A 22,281-nucleotide genomic window follows, 5' to 3' on the forward strand; every position below is an offset into this window, starting at 1 on the left:
ATATTCACTCCTTGCGTAGCGCTCAAGGCTGTGATCGGGTTGCCGTATTGGGCCAGCATCATCGGTATCACCACCATTTCCGTCATCTTCAGTGTCATGGTGAGTAGTGTGCTTGAAACAGGCATTTTTTCACACCCTTTTGAGAGTTTGAGAATTATTTTCATTGAGATTTTTATTTTCTAATTGAGATTTAATTGTATCACTGAAGTGGTAGATGTACTTTTAACCCTTTCACTTAATTTTTGCATTGAGACTTTCATTTTCTAATTCAGATTTTTATTTTTCAATTGAGATTTAATTGCACCACTGAAGTGGTAGATCTACCCTTGACCCTTTCACTTAATTTTTCAACCGAGGTTTCAATTTTTTAATTGAAATTTTTAGTTTTGAATTGAGATTGTGATTTTTCAGTCGAGATTTTAATTCTTTAATTCAGATTTAATTGTACCACCAAAGCGGTAGATCTACCTTCAACCCTTTCGCTATTAAGAGCGACTGTAGTCACATATTAACTCTACACAGGCAGTCTGGGTCATTAATGACCCGTTCGAAATTTCACTCTTGAGTTTCTTCGAAACGAATTTTCATTTTGACTGACAAATACTTTGAACATATGGCAATTTAGTAGAGACTTTGATATGTATCCCAGAATATTTAAAAATGTTTTGGAAGGCTAGATCACTAAAGAAATTACACTTAGAATAAAGAACCGAATATTCTAACAAGCGTTCGTTTACAATTCCAAACAACTCTCAATACCTCCACCAAACCGCGAGTACGACTCCGGTAAGACAGTATCAAAGTAAAAAGCGATCTCTTCGTCACACTTCACGCCGAGAAAAGAAGAGTGCACCATTTTCGAACAGTAGGGAACATTCTCGACCGTTCAAACCGTCGCAAATAACATTCACGTGGAAACGAACGTTCTATCGCGAGCATAATTCCCCGCGAACGTGGCGACGCGGCAAGAAGAAGAGAGCTTTCGACGTAGGGTCGATGATTCTCCTCGCAAGCGCGGGGTCTGAAACTTTTAAATCGTCCTCACGATATCCGCCACATTTTCGTCGCGTCAATTATTCACGGTCCATCCAGAAAGAGAGCGAGTGAGAGAGAGCAACGGTGTGCTCTTGCCGGTTTCAGGCGCGTTTCCTCCGCGAAAGGATCGTAAATACGATACGCGCGACCGTAAAACTTCTCGCGAACAACGGACGGCAAGACAACCGCGTGAAAACGGTCCCGCCTTTTTTCACCACCGCGTTTTCCTACTTCGCCAACGTTACCATTCTCTCTCTCTCTCTCTCTCTCTCTTTAACCGGTAATTTCCAATTCGAGCGTGGGTCTACAAAAACAGGATCGTGTCGAATGGTAACGTTTATTTATCCCTTTTTCTCTTCTTCTTTGTTAGATTATTTCTAACAGCACCCTGTAGAAATAATCGAGCGAGGACAAAAATGTCTCCGCGTTTTAGACAAAGGCACTAGGACTTCCATCAGATGTGGCTGGGTGTTCGTCTTCGAGTCGAGCACTGCACGCTGCGATACAATAAACAGTTCGTAGGTATAAGCGGACCCCAGCTTTCCCTTTCTGGGTGTCCAGCAGGGGTGTGCGAGAACTCGAAAATGTCGGAACTCAAAAAGTATCTCAGAATTCGAAAATTTCGGGATACTCGAGAATTATAAAATTACAAGAAATGGAACATGGAACGAAAATGGTAGGCGAATATGTGACAGATATGATTTATTTCATATTTTTGTTGGATTATGGGTTTCATGGATTATTAAATAATTAATGTAAGAGAAATCGAGGGCGCCGTCGAGACGGGCATTCGGGCGGCCAGCCGGGATGTTTAGAGTAATAGGAGCATCGGTAACCAACCCTCGAGGCCCTTGGCACTTTTGGCAACGGCGGGACAAAGGGGCTTTCCTAGCCGCAAAGCCAGTCTTGGTTGGAGAGTTGAACGGTGACGTTCTAAACAAGTCAACCCACACCTCAGCGAATAAAGTCTTTACTATCAATTACGCGTCAATTCATTGATTTTTCCTACATTAACATTTCTTATTTCAACCTGTAATCTTTATTATACACAAGGAAGGTTCGCGTTTCTACTTGCTAGCAAGAGTATACGGACTGAGAAAATTGCCCGCGATGCCGCTTGGGACCGAAGGGCCTTTTGTCACGTGTCATAAACATTTAGGTCTAGAACTAAACAGATGTAGTAAAGCTAAACGGATTTCTTGGGACGCATACAAAAGAAACATACACTTCTTAGGGAGGCTTTAGATTTCATTTTTGATATACTTATCTGGCTTATAAATCTAGCAATTTTCGCGTAGAAAAGCTAGTTTCTCAAAGTTCTCCGATAATAGCTTCGTTCTACTTTCGGGAATCCCGAAATTTTCGAGGATCACGAGATACTTTCCGGAACCCGGCCCGATCCGAGACAAATTCTCGACCCGACCAGACCCGACATTTTCGGGTTCTCGCACACCCCCGGTGTCTATGGACATGTAAGAAATGCGAGATTCCGGCGGCGAAGTGGTGGCCTGGACTTTGTCACCCAGGAAGAGAAAGCGCGCGGGTACCTGAGGGTCCCACAAACCAAGCCCTTTCCCCGGAAAGTCGAACGAGGGGGCTCCAACGGTTTTTCGGAGCAACGTGGGATACGACGCGGAAAGGACATTCTGGAAACAGCCGTCGAGCGAGACGGACGCCGGAAACCTTAAGAATCGCTTAGGAATATAGAATAAATTATTTTTGGGGTACCACACTATCCTGACTTTAATTCTTTGTTTTCAAGTGGTGCTTACAGACAGTTCGATAGAGCGTTTGAAAGCAGCCGTCGAGCGAGACGGACGCCGGAAACCTTAAGAATCGCTTAGGAATATAGAATAAATTATTTTTGGGGTACCACATTATCCTGACTTTAATTCTTTGTTTTCAAGTGGTGCTTACAGACAGTTCGATAGAGCGTTTGAAAGAGTAAAGACGTTTCCTCTGAGTCGAAGAATAAACAGAATATTAACAGTTACAAAGACTACTTCATTTCCATAACCCATTTCCAATATTCTCGTTTCAGGGAGGACTGAAAGCGGCCATCCTCTCGGACGTTATACAAGGTCTGACGATGATCGGTGTTTCTCTCGTGATAATCGTCAGAGGAGCAGTTGATATCGGCCCTAATCAAATTCTGAACGTGACGTACGAACGTGGACGTCTCGATTTCTTCAAGTAGGTGTACACACTAATCTATCGCATAGTTTCTAGAGTATAGTGACTCTGGATTACGGGCACGTCACTTCTTCGATTCGTTCCGATTAGAAATCTGTATGCGAGATAGTGGAGATTGCAGAAATTGAAAAACAAATTTTTGTAATATTTAACCCCTTCTAGAGTATAGTGATTCTGAATTACGGGCACGTCACTTCTTCGATTCGTTCCGTTGTAGAAATCTGTATGCGAGATAGTGGAGATTGTAGAAATTGAAAAACAAATTTTTGTAATACTTAACCCTTTACTGTCGGGGCGGATAATTTTTCATTGTCTTGTATTTTATTTAGAACTGATCGTTATTATATTAACACATTGCCAACCGATCTGGTGAATCTACCATTTTCTACTGCATTATCTCCGTAGAATATTTCATTCTCACTGTTTCTTCATCTTTTCAAAAATGTTGTTCCGTAATATCGTCGATGTAACGAACCATCGTTGCATTTTACATTAGCAATCTTCCTAACATAGAATACTTTATCGGTTTTCCCACAATTCATTTCAGCAATCTTGGACGTCTGTTCAGTTGCAATTCGTTCGGTTGGCAAAGTGTTCAAATGAAGTTAACACAATCGACCGCGCTATTCTACAACGTTCGTTGGGAAAATGTGCGATAAGGTTAGAAATCGGTAAGAAAATTGGTCAGAAGTGTTCTATATTTATGTATAAACTAACTTTCGTAGACTCCGTATCAGGCTTCACGTTCCAAAAACATCTATTTAACTATATAGAAACGCTATTGTGAGAAATGAGGATCGCACGTTTCGGTGTACTATTGTAAAATTTCTGCTATTCGCGGTTGAATTCGGAGTTACTTGGAGAGGTTGTAAGTTTTAATTATTTCACCGCGAACAACTGATTCATTACAGACCGGTGAATAACAGCTGTCTAAGAACAGTAATAAAATTACGCGACATTCATCGCGACGTTTCAATTCAAAACACCGGTTCGTGGAACGGGACAAAGGAGCGGGAACAAAGTAACCACGATTTACAGCCGCGAAGATGAATGGGGTGCCCCACGGATTAGCTCCAGTTGGCGTTTTCGTTCAAACTTTTTCACTGGAGAAACCGTCTTTTCCTTTTGTTCAATAATAAAGAAACAGGAGTATTTCGATTTGGTCGAAATTAACGATAAGAATTTCTCTTTTCAGCACCGATTTCGATCCGACCCTTCGAGTCACCACGCTGTCCGCCACTCTGGGTCAGTTATTCATGAGCCTGTCCATATTTGGCTGCCAGCAGAACTTTGTGCAGAGGTATTGCAGCATGACTAGTCAACGAAAGGTCGTCAAGTGAGTGTCCCTCCTCTTATCGCGCTAATTTTTCCGTTCGATCTCGATTTTCCACCGCTGACTCTGGGAATTTGTTTGAATACGCGCACTTAACTCACAGATTGCATAATTGGAAGAAAATGAAAAAAACCGCGCTATCTGTAGTAGCGATTGCGAAATGTTTCTCTCTATTTGACGAAGAAAGTTTCACACTTTTTCTAAGTTATCGCTTGCAACGCCTGATATTTCATTTCCATGCGACTACTGACCATCGTTCAATTTTACATTATTAATTTTTCCAAAAATCTTCACTAATTTTTCTCTCTATTCGTCGAAGAAATTTTCACGCATTTTCCACGTTATCGTTTGCAACTAACGGTATTTCATTTCCGTGTAATTACTAATCACCGTCCAATTTTGCATTATTAATTTTTACTAACCTTAAACACCTGTTCAACTGCAATTCTTTCGGTCAACAATGGATCAAAGTGAAACGAAACCCTGTGAAGAAAAATTCCGTATCGTGCGAACCCAAGCTTAATAATAATTCAAAGCGAAAGAAACTTATATCGAATATAATTATATGTCATACATCATCGCTATCGACGAAACTGTTAAATTCTTCAAAGACCAGATTACCCTGAAATTCGTCAAAATTACACGCTGTTCGTGATCGGCAAAGTTATCCGTACGCTATTACTCCGAATCACGCAGAGTATTAACATTATTCGCGGCGGATACGTAAAGTGTCGCGCAGATAACGTCACATGTTGCTACGCGTGGTTCTACGGTCGTCTGATCGGCCGTACGATAGAGGAAGGAGAGAAGAAGAGGGATGAACGGGAAGACGTTCGATCCCGATGTGTAATTTCCTACGATCGGGCATTGTTCCCGCACATTTTTCGCCTCTTTCCTCGATTTAACCGGCGAACAACCCGGCGAAGATTGTCGGGCCAGTGTTCCGCGTAGACGCATTCTCCGGTGTCCCGTCGTCAACGGAATTGGAATTCGGCCTGCAAGGAAACGGAGCGTTGAAAGTTTGCGGATCACTTAGTCGACGTGTACACGGAATCGACTGTTTCCCCTCGAGAAATCCTTCCGGGTTACGATCTCGAAGAGATTCGATCGAATAGATGGAGTGCCTCGTTTCTTTTTCGTTCAACGTCTTTGCTACTCGACGGAGATAGAATAGAGTGGTAGACGATGATCGCGATGAATGGAGAGTAATAATGCAGAAGGTTCCGGTGAATTATAGATAGAGTGGGAATGTTGGGTTGTCGATAGATATTCGGTAAATATGTAATAACGATTGAAGGATGAGGCTAATGATAGCTCTACTCGGTCTCTATTAATTACTCTGAGTGAAGTCATTAGTTGCTCTAGAGAGTGAAATTTGTCAGTGTTCACGGCGTTGAGAGAAGGACACACTATTTGAGAGTACTCTCGAGAGTAATTAGACATGTATTTTAAAACTTTAATTCTCAAATCTCAATACTCTCTTTGTCACTCGAATTTATCAGCGTGCACGGTATCGAGAGCTGGACACACTATACGAGAGTACTCTCGAGAGTAATTGTCGCGAAATAAATTTCTCGGGTAGACGTGTATTTAACACTTTAAGTCACAAATCTCAATACTCTCTTTATCGTTCAAATTTATCAGTGTACGCGGTATTGAGAGTACTCTCGAGAGTAATTGTCGCGAAAAAATATCAGATGGACATGTGCCCTAACACTTTAACTCTCAAATCTCAATACTCTCTTTATCACTGAAATTTATCGGTGTGCACGGTATTGAGAGCTGAACACACAATTTCAGAGCACTTTCAAGAGTAACTATCGCGAAAAATTTTTCGGGTTATCTCTCAATTCTCGCTCTAAGACTCTGTCTCTCTGACTACCTCTCGCGTTAATATTGCTACGAGCTACAAACGGTTAAAGATTATTTATGTCACTTTTTCACGACTTTCGGCCTGTAACTGCAATAAATCTGGAGATTCACTACCCGTCGCTTCTTTCTCCATCATTTCGATGAAATTTTCAGCATGCGCATAATTAACATACCTGCAGATCTACAAAACGTATATTCTGAATGTTTATTACACGCTGGAAAAAAAGTTGTACAATTTTCTTCGCGATTCCCCTAAATTGCAATCTTTCCAAAAATTGTTCTACATCTAGTACACTAATCCCTCTAACTTCTCAAAAAACCTCAAGTCGTTTGCTCCAATTTGGAAAAACTTGTACTGCTCTAAAGAGTGTCGGAATATTAGCGTGAGTCACCCTAAGAAATTCTCAGTCCACCAAAATCTTAGAGTGACCGCCCGAAACTCTCAAATTCTCGTTCGAAACACTCGTGATTCACACCTCTATCTCTCCAGCTCGAGCAACATTCACGCGAAAAATCCTATCGCGCGTCTATCTCTCTCTTGTCCAAACACTCGCCTGATATTTCCACGAAAAGTACGCAACAATGATGAAACTCTTCGTTCCTTCGCCCCATCTCCGTTCCATCGTCTGAATCGTAAACGGAGGTGATACGGAATCACGTTTCAATTGAAAAGTTAATCGAGAATAGCGGACTGAGTCATCGTCACGCTGCCTGGGACTCAATTTTTACCAGCTACTCGGTTATCTTATCGGTTATTATTACGATCCGGTGGCATGCGTTGCGTGACCATTCACGATAACCAGTCACTTGACGTTATGCAAATTGTCACAGTTATCTGCTCGTTATTTTCACTTATGATTGCCCGTTAATCGCTTACTGTTCCCGGTTTATCGAAGTCACGGGACAAACAACGGCCATACTATTCGAGGTCGCCCCTTTTACCTCGAATTTTCTCTAAACTTCCTCGCGATCGTCTTCTCCTTGGAAACATCTATTTCCAAACGAAATGTACATAAGTAACGCGGTGAAAACCAGTTTCTCTCTCTCTCTCTCTCGCTCTCTCTCGCGCCATTTTTTTTCACGCGATGATACTCACAGGTGGAATAACGTTAAATAATTTCGAGAAAGCTCGGATAGTCGGCTATTCGAGAGGCACACGCCGCTTCTTTTCATTCACTGCCGCAATAACGGCTCCGTTTTTCATCGACGAACACCTGCGATGAAAAGGACGTCTCTCGTCTAGAGAGGAGTAATTCACCTACTCCTTTCTATCTCTCCTCCGAGTGCGACTTAATTCCAAAGGATTCGACACGGTGAAACCGTACGTAGGGGACGGTTTGAGTCGTCGAAAAATCGTGAAATACTTCAAATTTAATTGAAGAATCTCACGTATGGGGAAAATTCGTGGTGATTTTCGATAGGCAGCGATTAAACCTGTCGAAAGAAATGAGACTCGATGCAAACATACTAAGTTCGCGTGTATTCTGAAAAATTACATTTTCTCCCTTTTTTTGAAAGTTGATTCATCAAAATTCCTAACTTCTTCTTGTAGTTATACTTTGAAGATGGAAGAAAATTTTCTTTCACCAAAAAGTGAGAAATCTCACTGAAGCGTTAAATTAGGTGTGCAGTATTCACGAAGAGGGTAGTCTATAGCAAAAAATTGTTCATAAATAGTTCGCAAAATTTGGAGACAAAAATTTCAATCTTAAAGAAAATTTGAAAAAATGGAAACAAGTTTTTTGGTAAAATAGAAATTCTAAATTGCCGGAGAACAGCGAAAATGGCGAATTGTCTCGCAAAATGGAGGAACACATCTTCTAAAATGAAGAGATTACCGCTTCAAAGCATGGAATTTACATGTTTACACGAAAATCGCCGCGAATTTCCCGGCGGACCCAATGCAAGAACTAATTACACGAGGAGAAAAAATTGCCACATAAAAGAACCCTGCAAAATTTCGCGAAATGGACACGTTACAACCGTTCTGTCGCATTGTCGTTGACGCAGGAGCAAAAAAAGAAATGTCGCGGCAAACGATTCTGACCAGGCAATTTATCTCTCAGTTTTCGAACGAAACATCGACGAGGACGCGCGTTGTTGGTATTTTCATGGACGTTTTATTACAGCATAAATCCGGAAAAGCTACGCGTCTGCGTGTGGTCGCGATAAAAATCCTCCTCCGCCCTCCTTCGGAATGGACTTTTATTAGAATATAATCGCGAACGCGGTTTGCTGCGTGTCTCCCACCTCCGCCCATTTCCGTTGGCCTGTGATAAAAATATTTTCACGGATGGATTTTTATTAGCGTAGAACCGCGGAAGCGAGCACGCTGCCCGTGATTTCGCTGCTTTATTACACAGTTTCGCGGCGCGTTGATAAAGGTGGCTTCATTTTGGAAACGCGACATTTTTCACCTGTTCGTTTCGTTGCACGAAATTGACAGCTTCGATCGAAAAACGAAACGGTGAAAAACGAGTGTTCTCTTGAGAAGAATTTTTAGGGTAGGATAGCTTGGGTTTATCAGGTGTCATCTTTTTTTTATCTTATTCCCTCTGTCGTAAAAGTGAGCTTTTTGAAGATCGTATAAAAATTTCTGCAATCAGTATAAATTGTGGGAAACGAAGAATTCAGGTTCGGTGGACTATTTTGAGATATTGTGAAAAAAGAGGAGAATTCACATTTGCTAGAGTATTTGAAAATTTTCGTGAAAGTCAGAGGATCGGTCAAGATTTTCGTGAAAGTTAGAGGATCAGTCAAAATTTTCGTGAGAGTCAGAGGATCAGTCGAAATTTTCGTGAAAATTAGAGGCTCGGTCAAGATTTTCGTAAAAATCAGAAAATCAGTCGAAATTTTCGTGAAAATCAGAGGCTCGGTCAAGATTTTCGTGAAAATCAGAGGATCGGTCAAGATTTTCGTGAAAGTTAGAGGATCAGTCAGAATTTTCGTGAGAGTCAGAGGATCAGTCAAAATTTTCGCGAAAATCAGTTGAAATTTGTTAACCCTTTCACTGCTATTGGCGCCTATATTCGCTTTAAAAATTTTCTCACTTTTGGTACACTTTCGCCTTAATTCAATCCTTAAAATTCCTCTAAGTATTCTCACTTTAATTTAATAATAAAAAATTTGAAAATGATAAATTTAAAATTTTCAAAAATGTTCAAACACCAAAATGAAAGATTTTTCCTATAATCTGCCACAGCGAAGAGAAAAAGTAGAAGTTAATTCAAGAGGGTGTCTTTGTTCCGTACACTACCGAGTAACACTATCAACCTAATAGCAGCGATAAAATTACCCAACATTCGTCCCGTTTATGTTAACTTGGGTTCACAAGTAAGTTAGCCAGAATGTTGAATTCTGATTGCGAAAGGGTCGAGGTAGGGTGTAGACTTCTTTCCCGCGGTGGAGCGGATTTTTATGCGGTCTGAACGTGGACTGGGTGCTTTCTGATTCGCGAAATTCCGTCCGCACTTCCCGTTACCACATAATCAATGAGTCCTTCGCCGCGACAACGGGGACGGGGTTAAATGGCAGCCGGCCAAACTTTTGCCAGATACTCGGCCCCTTGGCTAAGGTCAACAGTATCAGCTCGATCGAATATATGTAGGTACCTAAGAACGACATACGTTTGGCGTTGTTAAGATGCGCTCTGTGGAGGCTTTGCCAGGCGAGACCTCGCGTGAAGGAAATAAGGGTCGATCCAGGAGTGGCTTAGAAGGTGTGCCATGAATAAATTCATTCTAGCTCTACTGTTTTCTGAATATTAACGCTTTATCGTCGGAGCACAACGTTGACATAGTCTCTGATAAAACGTGGACTATCTTATTGAATGACGTCAGCGGAACATGCATTGTAAATATTGAAACAATGCATGCACGACCTTCCTTGCAATTAAGTTTCATTTCTGAATGAAAATAAAGTTAATCTTTATTGTGTGCTTATCGAAGTGTAGCGGCACGACGGTGAAACGATACGAGGGAACAGCATCGAAGAATATGTTTACCGATTTTTACGAAATGTATTCGCCAAACATTTTCCTCCGTTTCCTTTGAATCCACCGAGCTCTCAGTTTCTTTTTCCATCGGATAAAACGTTTTCCACGTACTTCCAGTTTTAATAAAAAATTCTACAAATTCGCGGAGGACTTTGAGAAAAATAGCGGACAATTTGTTTTCACAAAGATTGTCACACGTTCTTGCATCTTTTCTTCGCAGAAAATGTCTCGCGTTAATCGAACGATCCTATTTTTCTTTTCCAGAACGATGATGGCCAACATGCCCATAATCTTCGTCCTCTTCTCCCTCTCGTGGGTGGTAGGAATGGTGATCTTCGCGAACTACGCGGACTGCGATCCCCTAACCATGGGCTACATCTCGAAATTCGACGAGATCGTCCCCTTCTACGTCGAAGACAAATTCCTCAACTTCCCCGGTCTACTGGGCCTAGTAATGGCCACTCTCTTCAACAGTGCTCTCACCTTGGCCGTCTCTAACCTGAATTCCCTAGCCACGGTCACGTTCGAGGACTTCCTAGGCCAGATTCCCTCTCTGAGAGAGTTGAAAGACAAACAACAATTACACTTCATCAAGTTTATCAGCGTTATCTACGGTGTGCTGATAATAGGCGTCAGCTTTCTCGTAGCGATGCTCTCAGGTGTCATAGAATCCTCCATGCTGATGACGTCTGCAACCTCGGGCCCTCTGTTGGGCGTTTTTCTGCTAGCCATGCTCGTACCTTGCGCCAATTGGAAAGGGGCAGCGGCAGGTATGATCTTCAGCCACGTGACCACTCTATGGATCACCTTCGGACATCTATCAGTGAGCAACACCGTGGAGACGTTGCCGTTGTCCACGGAGAACTGTCGAAACGACACGTTCTCGCCTTGGATCACTCAGTCGGGCAATACCGCGTTCTCCGTACCGAACGTAACTCTCGACCAATTCGAAGATGTGCCATTAAACGCGTCCAGTGTTACTGCGAGCTTAGGTCCTCTGGAGTACCTCTATAGTATCACGTACATGTACTACGCGTTCATAGGGAGCATGTCCACGGTGATCGTCGGTATCGTCGTCAGTCTGCTGACGGCTGATTCTAAAGGGGACATGTACGAGGAGCACCTGCTGCATCCGTTAGCCGTGAAGATCGCGAGATACTTCCCTGGTAGACGAAGACTGTACGCGAGCAGCACGAGGCTGCAGAACGAGCAGAACGCGGCGAACGCGACGTCTTCGTCGTCGGTTACTTCGATCGCGAACGGCGTCGAGAAGACAGGCACTCTTCAGGGTGTCGTCGACGAAGGCGGGAAGCTTCACATAGACATCGGTTACATCGAGAAGCTGAACGCTCTTAAGAACGTCTCGCTGGACATGACGAACGAGGTCAGCAAAGGGACCAGGCTTTGAGGATGACGACGACGATGGGGTAACAAGTGTTCCAGCTGTGTTTCGTAGCGTGAAGATATGATAAGTAAGACTAACGTGTCGGACGATGACGTTTTTTTCAGTGACGAGCCTGCAGGGTGAACGGATTATTTTTCTATACGTTGAATCTTCGTGTGTTTTGCGGTAGTATTATGTCAAGAGGATAGACGATATTAGTAGGTTCGCGTGGATTTTCACCCTGAGGAGAATCTCTGTCGTGTAAACGCAATTGCAAAATGAATATTTTTTTGACCGCGAGTGCGATTTTTCTTTTTCTTTTTTATTCTTTTTTTTTCACAGGGTAGTTAGTACAAAGATTACGTAGGCATTCAGCTAGGGGCTTCGTGAAGTGGCACCGTGCGCACACGATGACTATAGACGCGTATACTTAAAGAGAGTAATTACGTTAAATAGAGGTTCCAGGAAGAATGCGTTCACTCGCGTGTCTCGACGATCTGTGCGTGTGTGTGTTTGTGTCTCCTGAAAACCACGTTTCGGTTTTTCCAGGAATTTTCCCCCTTACGCGAGCCCGCATCGGTAGCTAGCAGACTAGGAAATGGTGGCATTTATTGGTGCACGCAAAACTGCACCGCGCTGCACACTGCATCCTACCGTGCTGACTCGATTTTTCTCTTTTCTCGCGTTCTCTCTCCTCTCTCTCGTTTTTCCCTTACGTTGCTCGTTACTCTTTTTTCCCTTCCTTTTCTCCGGCGACGAGACTGACGGCCCTCCCCACTCCTCCTCGTACGTGGAGCACTTAAGAGGTTATGTTTACCTGGAAAAGCTAGAAAATAGCAGCAGTTTCTTTTTCATTTAGCTGCAGGTGAAAATTGATCTGAAGATCTAAGATGCAGTGGGTGATCGAATTATTGGGGTCGTGGTAGGAAAATTTATGGTTCCTGTGTTTCTGTAGAAATAAAATTACAGTATTGAGGTTTGTGCACTGGATAACTTTTAATTAACGATTGTCCACTAGAGAGACACGAGAAAGTGAAACTTAGCTCGAGTAATTTTATAAAATGCAGTTAAGAAGTAAGAACAAAGTGAGTATTTGGTAGCGGCACATTTTGCTGCAATTACCGCCTTGATTCCATTGGACATACTTCCGATACATTTGAAATAATTTACTGTACACTATATTTAGTAAAAGCGCAGCAAGGAAAATTAAAATTATCAAGATTTATAAAGCAACAAAACTGTAACACGCGGTTGTCAAGTGGCGACAGTACTCACAGATAATACTGCAAACGTGAATGCTTCATAAAAAAAAAATACTAAGAATTCAGTGTAACTGGGCTTTAATCTAAAATTCATCTAAAGTAATAGTTTAGATTAATATTTAGATTACGTTCTAACGTAAAACCGTCAATTTCTTGCAGGTAGCTCTAATAATTCGATCACACGTACGTACATGTATCACTTTGCAATTTATTATGGAACGAGAAATGCATTTTTCTTCTCCTTTTTAACCCTTTGGCAGTCCGATATAATTACGAATTGGAGTCAATAAAATTCACATTTTACCCGTATCTGATTAATAATTACGTTACAGTGTACATAATGCTACGTCAGAGTTCTGATAATAATATAACATCTCCTCCCTCTTTCTTCCTAAAAGTCTCTCTCGAGTTGAACTTTTCCTTATTCAACGCACTGTCGATAAACTGTCAAAGGGTTAGCAGTCTCTTGAGATGAATGTAACCTTTTAAGTAAAATGCGGTTCCTAGCTGGTGGAACTCTTATTGGAACACCCGGTTATTTGCGAGCCTCCCCTATTTTCCTCGCAGATTCGCCATACAGACACTGTACGTTATACGTACACGAGCGTGTAATACTCATTGTTTCAAGTCGGGGGCGGAATCACGGGTCTTTCGACGTAAGCATAATTAACGTTAAATTGCTCTCAATTTCGCGAGAGTTTAAGTCTTATCCTGTCTCTTTCGCTTCTATTTTCCGCACCTGTTGACCAAAGAGGACAAAGTGTGTCTGAAAAAGTGTCTCGATCGTTTCAACGACCTATCCTTGAAACGCAAAAAAGATTCTCCCTTGTTTCTCGTCTCTTAACTCTTCGATTTATTTTCCCGACTGTGCTTCTAGGCTATTCGCTGTTTCGGTAGCTGACGTATCGTAGATTAATTAAATTTAGCAATCTTCAGTTTCACGAATTAACCCTTTGCGATCGGCACATTTCTCTGGTTGAACTATCAGCTAGTCGGAGCAAATTTAGATTTTCAAAGTTATTTTTGCATAGTTGATTTATTATATATATAAGGATATTGAAAAACAGAATATTTTGAAACTGATACATTTTGTTTAATACATACTAGTTATAGTGCATAAAAATAAAACGTTTTAATTTCTGTAATTTTCCAAAGTATGATACTTGACAAAACAAAGATCATGCCGCCATAGCGGCGACACCGATTTCTAGAACAAAATTGAAATGCCGCCACTATGACGGCACCGATCGCAAAGGGTTAAACCAAAAGTTCGAATAAAAATCCCTCTTTCTCGCCGATGCTTCTATCAGATCTCCACCAAAATCCGTGGCGCGAGTCTGTCATACGGCAAGGGGTCGAAGAAGTTCGCGAAATAATTCTCGTCAATCTCCAATGTAGCGAAAACGAAGGAATCTCATTTCCCCGCAGCGAGGAAACGAACTCGGTTAACAGGTTAAAGATGAAAAGAGGCGTTCGTTATTCGCGTTTGACGCGAGTTCAAAGAGTAGATCCACTTCCGTCCCCGCGTTTTTTTTTTTTTTTAGAGTGTAACGAAAGTATTGAATCGTGATAAGTTTTGCGCGGAGTAGGAGCCGAGCGAATATTAACGCGTCCGTTGCGCAAGGTTCAGGATTCTTTAAGGTCAGAGTTTCCTCGCGACGAATAGTGGTGATTCACTATGCAAATGAAAAGAGGCGTAGGCGACGTGACGGAGCGCGGAGAAACGGTCCCGCGTGAATTACAAGCGAGTACAGATAGAGCCTCCCGTCTCGACGATATTGTAGCACTTTTTCTTTTTTTATCTCCATAGATCGTGCGTTATTTTTGTAATGAGAAATATAATGTATATGGATAGTATATGTAGATATATGTGTATAGCGGTTAGCGACGTTAAAACGATTCTATCGTTTATATGTATAGAGAGAAGATTATCGAATGGATCTGTACCGAGATACTGTGAATATTTATTTTGCTCTTTTTTTTTGCATACAAATATATCACGTTTTATAAGTGTTGTGTTGAGAAATACGGCTACGTTCTTTTACCCGAGCTTCCTTCAGTATTCGGGATGAAATCTTGCTCGAAGAAAATATTTCCGATGCACTTTCGAATGAAAACTTGATCACCGAACTGTTGGAACGAAACGAAGTTTGTCGAGAATCTGGTTCGAATAAATCTTCCGGGAATGAGATTTTTAGGAAAATATTCCTGGATAAATCGTGAGATTTTATTCGCGAGTAACGAATTCATTATTCACAAATTAATCGCAGGACGTCGTTAGTTGTCCGAGATTTAAGTGTATACAATTCTAATTATACAGTACCGTTTAATCGATGGATCTAAGATTTATTTAAAGGAGAAAATCTATCTACATGCCATTTATTCAAATGCCTGATCGTTATCGCCCGTGGATCGCGTCAATCGATCGATTAGATAACGTTATCACCAGTCCAGGTGACTTCAACGGTTTTTAATGTTGCTTCTAGCTTTGTCGTGTCACGTTACATTAACCGAGGATTAAAAAGTAGCACGTTTTCTCATAGAAGATTAGACGTGATAAGTTTGCACTCGTCTAACAAGGTCGAGATCGAACTCCTTAGAAAGTTGTTCGAATCTATCGAGCATGCCGCTCTCCGTAAAAACTGTCTTTAAAATACAGAAATTACCTTTCAAAAAGATGGAAATTTCAAATTAATCTTTATCCAATTACCAGAAATTAATTTACTCAAAAGGAATCGTGAAGAAAAAATTAAATTGTTACAGAAGTTACATTGTTAACTTTAAAAAAAAAATCGAATTTTCAAAATCATCTTTATCCAATCTTCAGAAATTAATTTACTCAGAACGAACCATGAAAAGGTTAAATTCTTACAGAGATTATTTTGTTAACTTTCAAAAAAATCGAAATTCTAAACTAATCTTTGTCCAATTTTCAGAAATTAATTTACTCAAAGGGAATCATGAAAAAGAATTAAATTCTTACAGAAATTACATTGTTAATTTTCAAGAAAAATTGAAATTTCGAACTAATCTTTATCCTAATTTACTCAAAAAGAACTATGGAGCAGATTATCAATTTCCTCTCGTTACTCATAAAAACCAGCAGGTAGGTCAGACTAATCAGCAGGTAGGTCAGTTTAACACGTTGACTGCCGCGCGCATTTTACGTGGTTTGCCCATGGCGTCAACATGAATTTTTTATTATGCGTCGCCGGTGAACCCCGCGTTAACAGTCAACGTGTTAATCAGTATTGAAAAGTCTCGATCGCAAGAAGCAGAGTCTAATACTCAGAGCAAACATAATCGAGGATCGATGCAGCGTGAAGTAAGTAGCAAGTCCTATAATCGATTGATCGCTGCTCTTTTTTCCCCTTGTCTTTCGATGCTCCCAATGTCATTATCCACGATTTTTCTAATCGTGATCAACGAGTCCTCGATCTTAGATCTCTCTTCGAGGTCCACAGGTTGAAGTGAAGATCTCGAGGAATTTCACATTGGTTACGTTGGAACAGTGTGAATCGTTGAAGATCTGGAGGACTAATTTCCCCGGAAGAGTGTGAATCATGGCGGTGGAATCGAGGTAAGAGTAGAAAACCATAATCAACTGTCTACGTGTATACACGTTGACTTCCTGCCAAACTTTCAACTTTACTTTCTCTGGTGTTCACTCGTGGAGGGAAGTTGTGTTTTCAGCGTTCGTTGGATCACCGGACTGCTCGTTCTTTAATGGTTAATTGGCTGCTCCTTTGTAACAACAAGTCTCGTTTGGAAGAAGTTTGGAAGTCGAGTGTGGTTTAGGGAGAGACTTTTGGTCTTTTGATGAAGTCTGACGTTAAGAGATTCTGGGGGATCTCGAGTGCTTTTTGTGTTATAGGTTATTGGATTTTTATTACTCGGAGTGTAGTATTATTAGAACAAGTTTCGAGCTTGCTTGAGCTGTACAACTTGATATTAGGAGATTTTCGTTGATACAAGAATCGCCTATGTATTGTATATTTCATTTATTCAACGGACAAGGTAGAATTCCCTATTGCACATAAATATAAAAAGTATCTTCCTGTAATTACAACTGAAACTCGAAAATATGCATATATTCATTTAACTTGTTGTGCCACAAATTTCAGCAAAGTACGATTCCCTAATGTATAATACATAAAATTAAAAATTACTGCGTGATTTATGACAGGTGTTGCTTTTCTGTAATTAAAAACGTAGTGCAGGAAAATGTATTCGTTTAAGTATTTGTTCAACAAGTTTAAAAAATATTTTCCGAGGAAAGGAACATTGGAAATAAAGGAAAATTGGAAGAAAAGGAAAATAAAAACAAAGAAAGATTGAAAGGAAAGCAAAATTAAAAGGAAAGGAAAATCGAAAGGAAAAGAAAATCGAAAGAAAAGCAGAATTAAAAGGAAAGGAAAATTAGAAAGAAGGGGAAATTGGAAGGAAAGGAAAATTAGAAGGAAGGGGAAATTGGAAGGAAAGGAAAATTAGAAGGAAAGGAAAATTGGAAGGAAAGGAAAATTAGAAGGAAAGGAAAATCGAAAGGAAAGGAAAATTAGAAGGAAAGGGAAATTGTAAGGAAAGGAAAATTGAAAAGAAAGAAAGATTGGAAGGAATGGAAAATTGAAAAGAAAGGAAAATTTGAAGGAAAGGAAAATCGGAAAGAAAGGAAATTGAAAGGACAATTGAAACAAATGACCAAGCACCAAGAAAAAGGTTAAGAAATTTTTTCCAAATGCAAAATTCCAGAATTTCCTCAAAGTTCCCCAAGTGCTCTGGCAAAATGCCGCACTGCAACTTCTCGAGTTCGTTCCAGCCGCGAATATCGGCCGAATTGCCGCAAAAACCGTGCATGATAAACGTTCATCGCTGTTTCAAAGGGGGCGTTACACGCGTCCGGTGATTGATAACGAAGACAAAGGCGCGAAACGCTGAGCTCGTCCGCCCCCGGGGGGCCTAGCTGTCTCGCGAGCACGCGAAGAAGACGCAAAAATAACGAAGGCGGAAAGTTTCTTTCGACGTGGACGCCGCGCCGCCGCGTGCACACCGGTGCCACTTAGGATCTCGGAATTCTACTTTAAAAAAGAAGCCCCCGTTCTCTTAGAATTTTTCGCTGCGTGATATCCGTGGACGTATAATTTCCGAAAAGTAATTTAACTTTGGAGACCGTTTAACCTTTTAACGGTGTATCAAAAGTAAGGGGAAAAAGGAAAGGAGAGAAGGCGAATTTTCCAGAGGATTTCCACGGACAGAGGAGACGAAGAATGAAAAGGATACTCGGAGTTTAAAGGAGAAAGAGGGTAGGATCGTACTAGGAAACCGATGTTTCGCCATAAATCTCTTAGCAGAGAACGGAACAGTGGTCACTACGGAAGTACGTGAGATTTGTGTGGCCAGAGATTCCCATCGAACCGGCAAACTTGCCAAAGATATCGTTCTAACGAGTACCTCTCTTTTCTTTTCATCTCCAGTACAACGACCACCTTAACAGAGAGACACCATAATTCTACTATTTCGAACACTGGCTGTTCCAAGTTTAATTCTATCTCGGAATCTATCGAGAATCACGAGAATCTTGTACTAGAAGATTACACTTTCCGAGAGAGCTGCTGCGCGAAAATTCGAATGGAGATCTTTCGATTCGATTTTCACTTCGAATTGAACTATCTAACATTTCGGTGGATTTCTGTTCTTAAATTTAAAGGGCTAGGTAGTTTTGGGGAAGACGAAGTTAGGGAGCTTTTGACAATTTTTATCGGGTATGTATTTGATTTTATTGAATGATTGGGGATGCCATTTTTGAGTATAGACTTTTAAGAATAATTCCTGAAAATTGCATTGAAATTTTTTTCGAAATGATGGAAATGTGGTGGTTTCAGTGAGTCAGGGTTTTGATAATATAATAGCATTTGGGGTATCAGAAATACTCTGTTAATTTTTATCAGAAGTAAAAAAATTAAATACTTCAAAGAAACGATAAAGGATTATTCAACCTATCTAGGTGCATCTAACGCCTTAATATCCAGAATGACACCCAAAATATCAAAGATTCTCCAATTTTTCTCAGAAATAAAGGAAAAACGAAATATTTGAAGTGTCGCAGTGAAAATATTAAAGATCCTTCCAAGTAAACGACACCATCACCGAAACTACCCCGCTAAATTAATTCGAGCCACTTAAATCCCTCGTCTGAACTGCACTCTCTCTTCTTTCTTCGAACGAGCACGAGTCTCGATTACGCGTCGAAATATCGACAATCAGAGGACGAACAGGGGTGGATTGTTTTGGAATTATGACGGGGTACACGTGGCACTGGGTGGACAAATAATTATTCCCGATGTCCTCGGGGGGGTTGGGACAATTAGCGGTGGGACGGACTAACGAGGATAATGATTCGTTTCAGATGGATGCCGTGTCAGCTGAAAATCGAGCCGAACATCTGCAGCTGCGACTACGATGGGATAATCCTGGTGTCAGGGTGCGCGCCAGGCTACGACGAGCCGGAGCCGTTCAAAACCGTCCTGTTTAGCGCTGCCCAGATCGATTCCGCCCTGGGCGTGATCGGCGCGGTTTTGCCCATCAATTTGCCCGCGAAAAGGCTCATTTACAGCCCGACTGGACCGCTCAACATGGATTATCACGACGTGCGTAGTTTCGCTGAAGCGGCCACCAAAGGTGTCCAGAGGTAATAATCGATCTCTTGTATTTCTCTCTTTAACCACTTGACCTATGATTTTTTTTTCCACTGTGCATCTAAGCGTGAGTCGTTTATTGTTTCAGTACAGTATCGGTTAACAAAAGTTTGTCTGTTGTAGATTAATTACATTTAGGAATTCTCAGTGTTAGAAATTAGAACGAAAATTAAGATTACGATGAATTTTTCTTAATAATGTAACTGTGGCGACTGCCACGGGGGGGCCTAAGTACCTAGGCCTGGCGACTCTTGGCCCTCGAGGCGAACATCTCTGGGTTTCTTCGTCCTCGAGGACAAGAGTATCGCCTTGGCAATGTAGGCCCGCGGACTTTCCCAGGGAAGAAGGGGCTACTTAAGCGAAGTAGCCTTCGATGCAACGCGGAACGAATTAACCGTGTTATAGAATGGCCTATTTTGCAAGATCGCGAGTGTAAGGATGTGTGTCCATCTCTGAATTTTTTACGATAATTGCTCTCGAGAGTACTCTCAATACAGTGTGCACACTGAGAAATTTCACTCTGGAGAGCAACTCGCGATAGTTTTACCCTCAAATATACACGTTACCCTAAGGTCCTTTTATTTTCATACTTTTCAGCGTTTTAATTTAGTCGACGCTATTTTTGGAAGTTTGTTCAGGTAGCTATTAACACACTTGACTCTGGAGAGCAACTCGCGATAGTTTTACCCTCAAATAAACACGTTGCCCTAGGAACATTTTATTTTGATATTTTTCTGCTTTTTAATTTAGTCGTCGTTATTTTTGAAAGTTTATTCAAGTGGCTGTTAACATATTTCATATTGCGGGAAAATTGAAACGAAGTTAAACAGTCGGGTTAATTATAGAAAAATGTCTAATCGATCTTTCTTTTTACGTATTTTGCGTGGAAGAATATTCGTTTTTCATTTAACGTAACATCCATTGCTAATTTCCACTGTAATACAAATTATTTTAATTATTCTTTCAATAAATAATACTTACAGCTACCACTGAAGCCTAAAACTCATATTTTCTATCAAGTAATTTCAACACAAAAATTTATTTACTTTTTCAATTTTCCAACAAAGTAAACATTTTATCACAGAGTGTAATCAATACTAAAAGCCGTGTATTCCTTCCTTTTTAACTCTCCAAATATTTCACATTGAACAATTTGAACGTAAAGAAAAACATTTAAACAATCGTAGAAAAATACACGAAGTAAAGTGGCAAATTTATCAATCATCGAAAAGGAGGATAAACGAGGTATTAATTAGAGGCGATCGCTGGGATAATTGGTTATTAATTGGCCGGGGTAATTGGCGGCGTTGATCAAAGGTCAGACTCATTAGACGAGCGCGGATTACGCGTTTGTCGAATAACGAAGAAGATTTCGCAGGGATAACGCGGTTAACTTGGCCTTGCGTGGCTGGACCTGATCGGGCCGAAATGTTTGCTCTCCGCGGAAAGGGCCATCGTCGAGGGAACACCGTGGATAATCGAATTGCTCGACAAACCATCGGCTAACGAGCGACGCGAATTTTCGGATTATCAGTTCGTGTGCCGACGAAAAAGAGCGTGGTTTTGCGTATATTTCATTCGCGTCGAAATCACGCGACTTGTTCGCCATTTTCCGCCTCTGCTTCACCTCTAACCTTGTCGTTCTTTTTTCTTTTTTTTTTTATGAATACACAACGTTGTTGCAGCGATAGTAGTATTTTTATTGTGAATTTCGTGCGTTGATAGAATGAACGTATGCAATTTTTTAAGTTAATCTTTCAAGTGATAAATGGTCAATGGAAAGTGGAACTATTGAGATTAAAGGTGAATGGACAATATTTGTAGGCAATGATAAAGTAAATGTATGCAATCTTGGGACATGACCTTGCGACTAACAAATTTAGAATTATTAAAATTAAGCTAAATGGACAATATTTGTGGACAAAGATAAAATAAATATATGCAATCTTGGAACCTAATGTTTCGGCTAACAAGTGGTCAGTGGTTTCTAAAACTATTAGAATTAAATGAACAATATTTGTGGACAAAGATAAAATAAATATATGCAATCTTGGAACCTAATGTTTCGGCTAACAAGTGGTCAATGGTTTCTAAAACTATTAGAATTAAATGAACAATATTTGTGAAGAAAGATAACGTAAGTATATGCAATGTTAAAACTTAACCTTTCAACTAATAGATGGTCAATGGAACTTGGATCTATTGAAATTAAAGGTAAATGGAGAATATCTGTGGACAAAGATAAAATAGATATATACAATCTTGAAACCTGACCTTTCAACTGGTGAATTGTCAATGGATTTTAAAATGATTAAAATTAAGCTAAATGGACAATATTTGTAGACAAAGATAAAATAAATATATGCAATCCGTAAACCTAACCTCTCATCTAATGGTCAATGGAACCTAAAATAATTAAAACTAACGAGAGAATTAGCGTTTGATAATCCTCGGTATTGTAATTTACAGCTAAAATTCCAATTAAAACAGAAACTATTACCAGCAGAATTTGCTCT

The 22,281-nt window shown here is 40.6% G+C and overlaps 2 protein-coding genes across 2 annotated transcripts in view; both read left to right on the forward strand.

The window, feature by feature from the left end:
- The window catches only part of LOC108570579 (sodium-coupled monocarboxylate transporter 1), a 15,437-nt gene extending 2,756 nt beyond the window's left edge, over positions 1-12,681 (forward strand). The window contains exons 2-5 of the mRNA XM_017932464.1: positions 1-99; positions 3,077-3,228; positions 4,424-4,564; positions 10,692-12,681. The exon at positions 1-99 is cut by the window's left edge and continues 70 nt beyond it. Of these exons, the coding sequence (XP_017787953.1) occupies positions 1-99; positions 3,077-3,228; positions 4,424-4,564; positions 10,692-11,835 (1,536 nt within the window). The 3' untranslated portion in view covers positions 11,836-12,681. The remainder of the gene's footprint in view (positions 100-3,076; positions 3,229-4,423; positions 4,565-10,691) is intronic.
- Positions 12,682-16,636: 3,955 nt separating this feature from the next.
- LOC108579864 (putative aminopeptidase W07G4.4) overlaps positions 16,637-22,281 on the forward strand; it is a 39,075-nt gene continuing 33,430 nt past the window's right edge. The window contains exons 1-2 of the mRNA XM_017943488.1: positions 16,637-16,653; positions 19,477-19,758. Coding sequence (XP_017798977.1) covers positions 16,637-16,653; positions 19,477-19,758 — 299 coding nt within the window. The remainder of the gene's footprint in view (positions 16,654-19,476; positions 19,759-22,281) is intronic.

This window comes from Habropoda laboriosa, unplaced genomic scaffold, assembly GCF_001263275.1.
Source record: "Habropoda laboriosa isolate 0110345459 unplaced genomic scaffold, ASM126327v1 scaffold23, whole genome shotgun sequence".
Lineage (NCBI taxonomy): Eukaryota > Metazoa > Arthropoda > Insecta > Hymenoptera > Apidae > Habropoda > Habropoda laboriosa.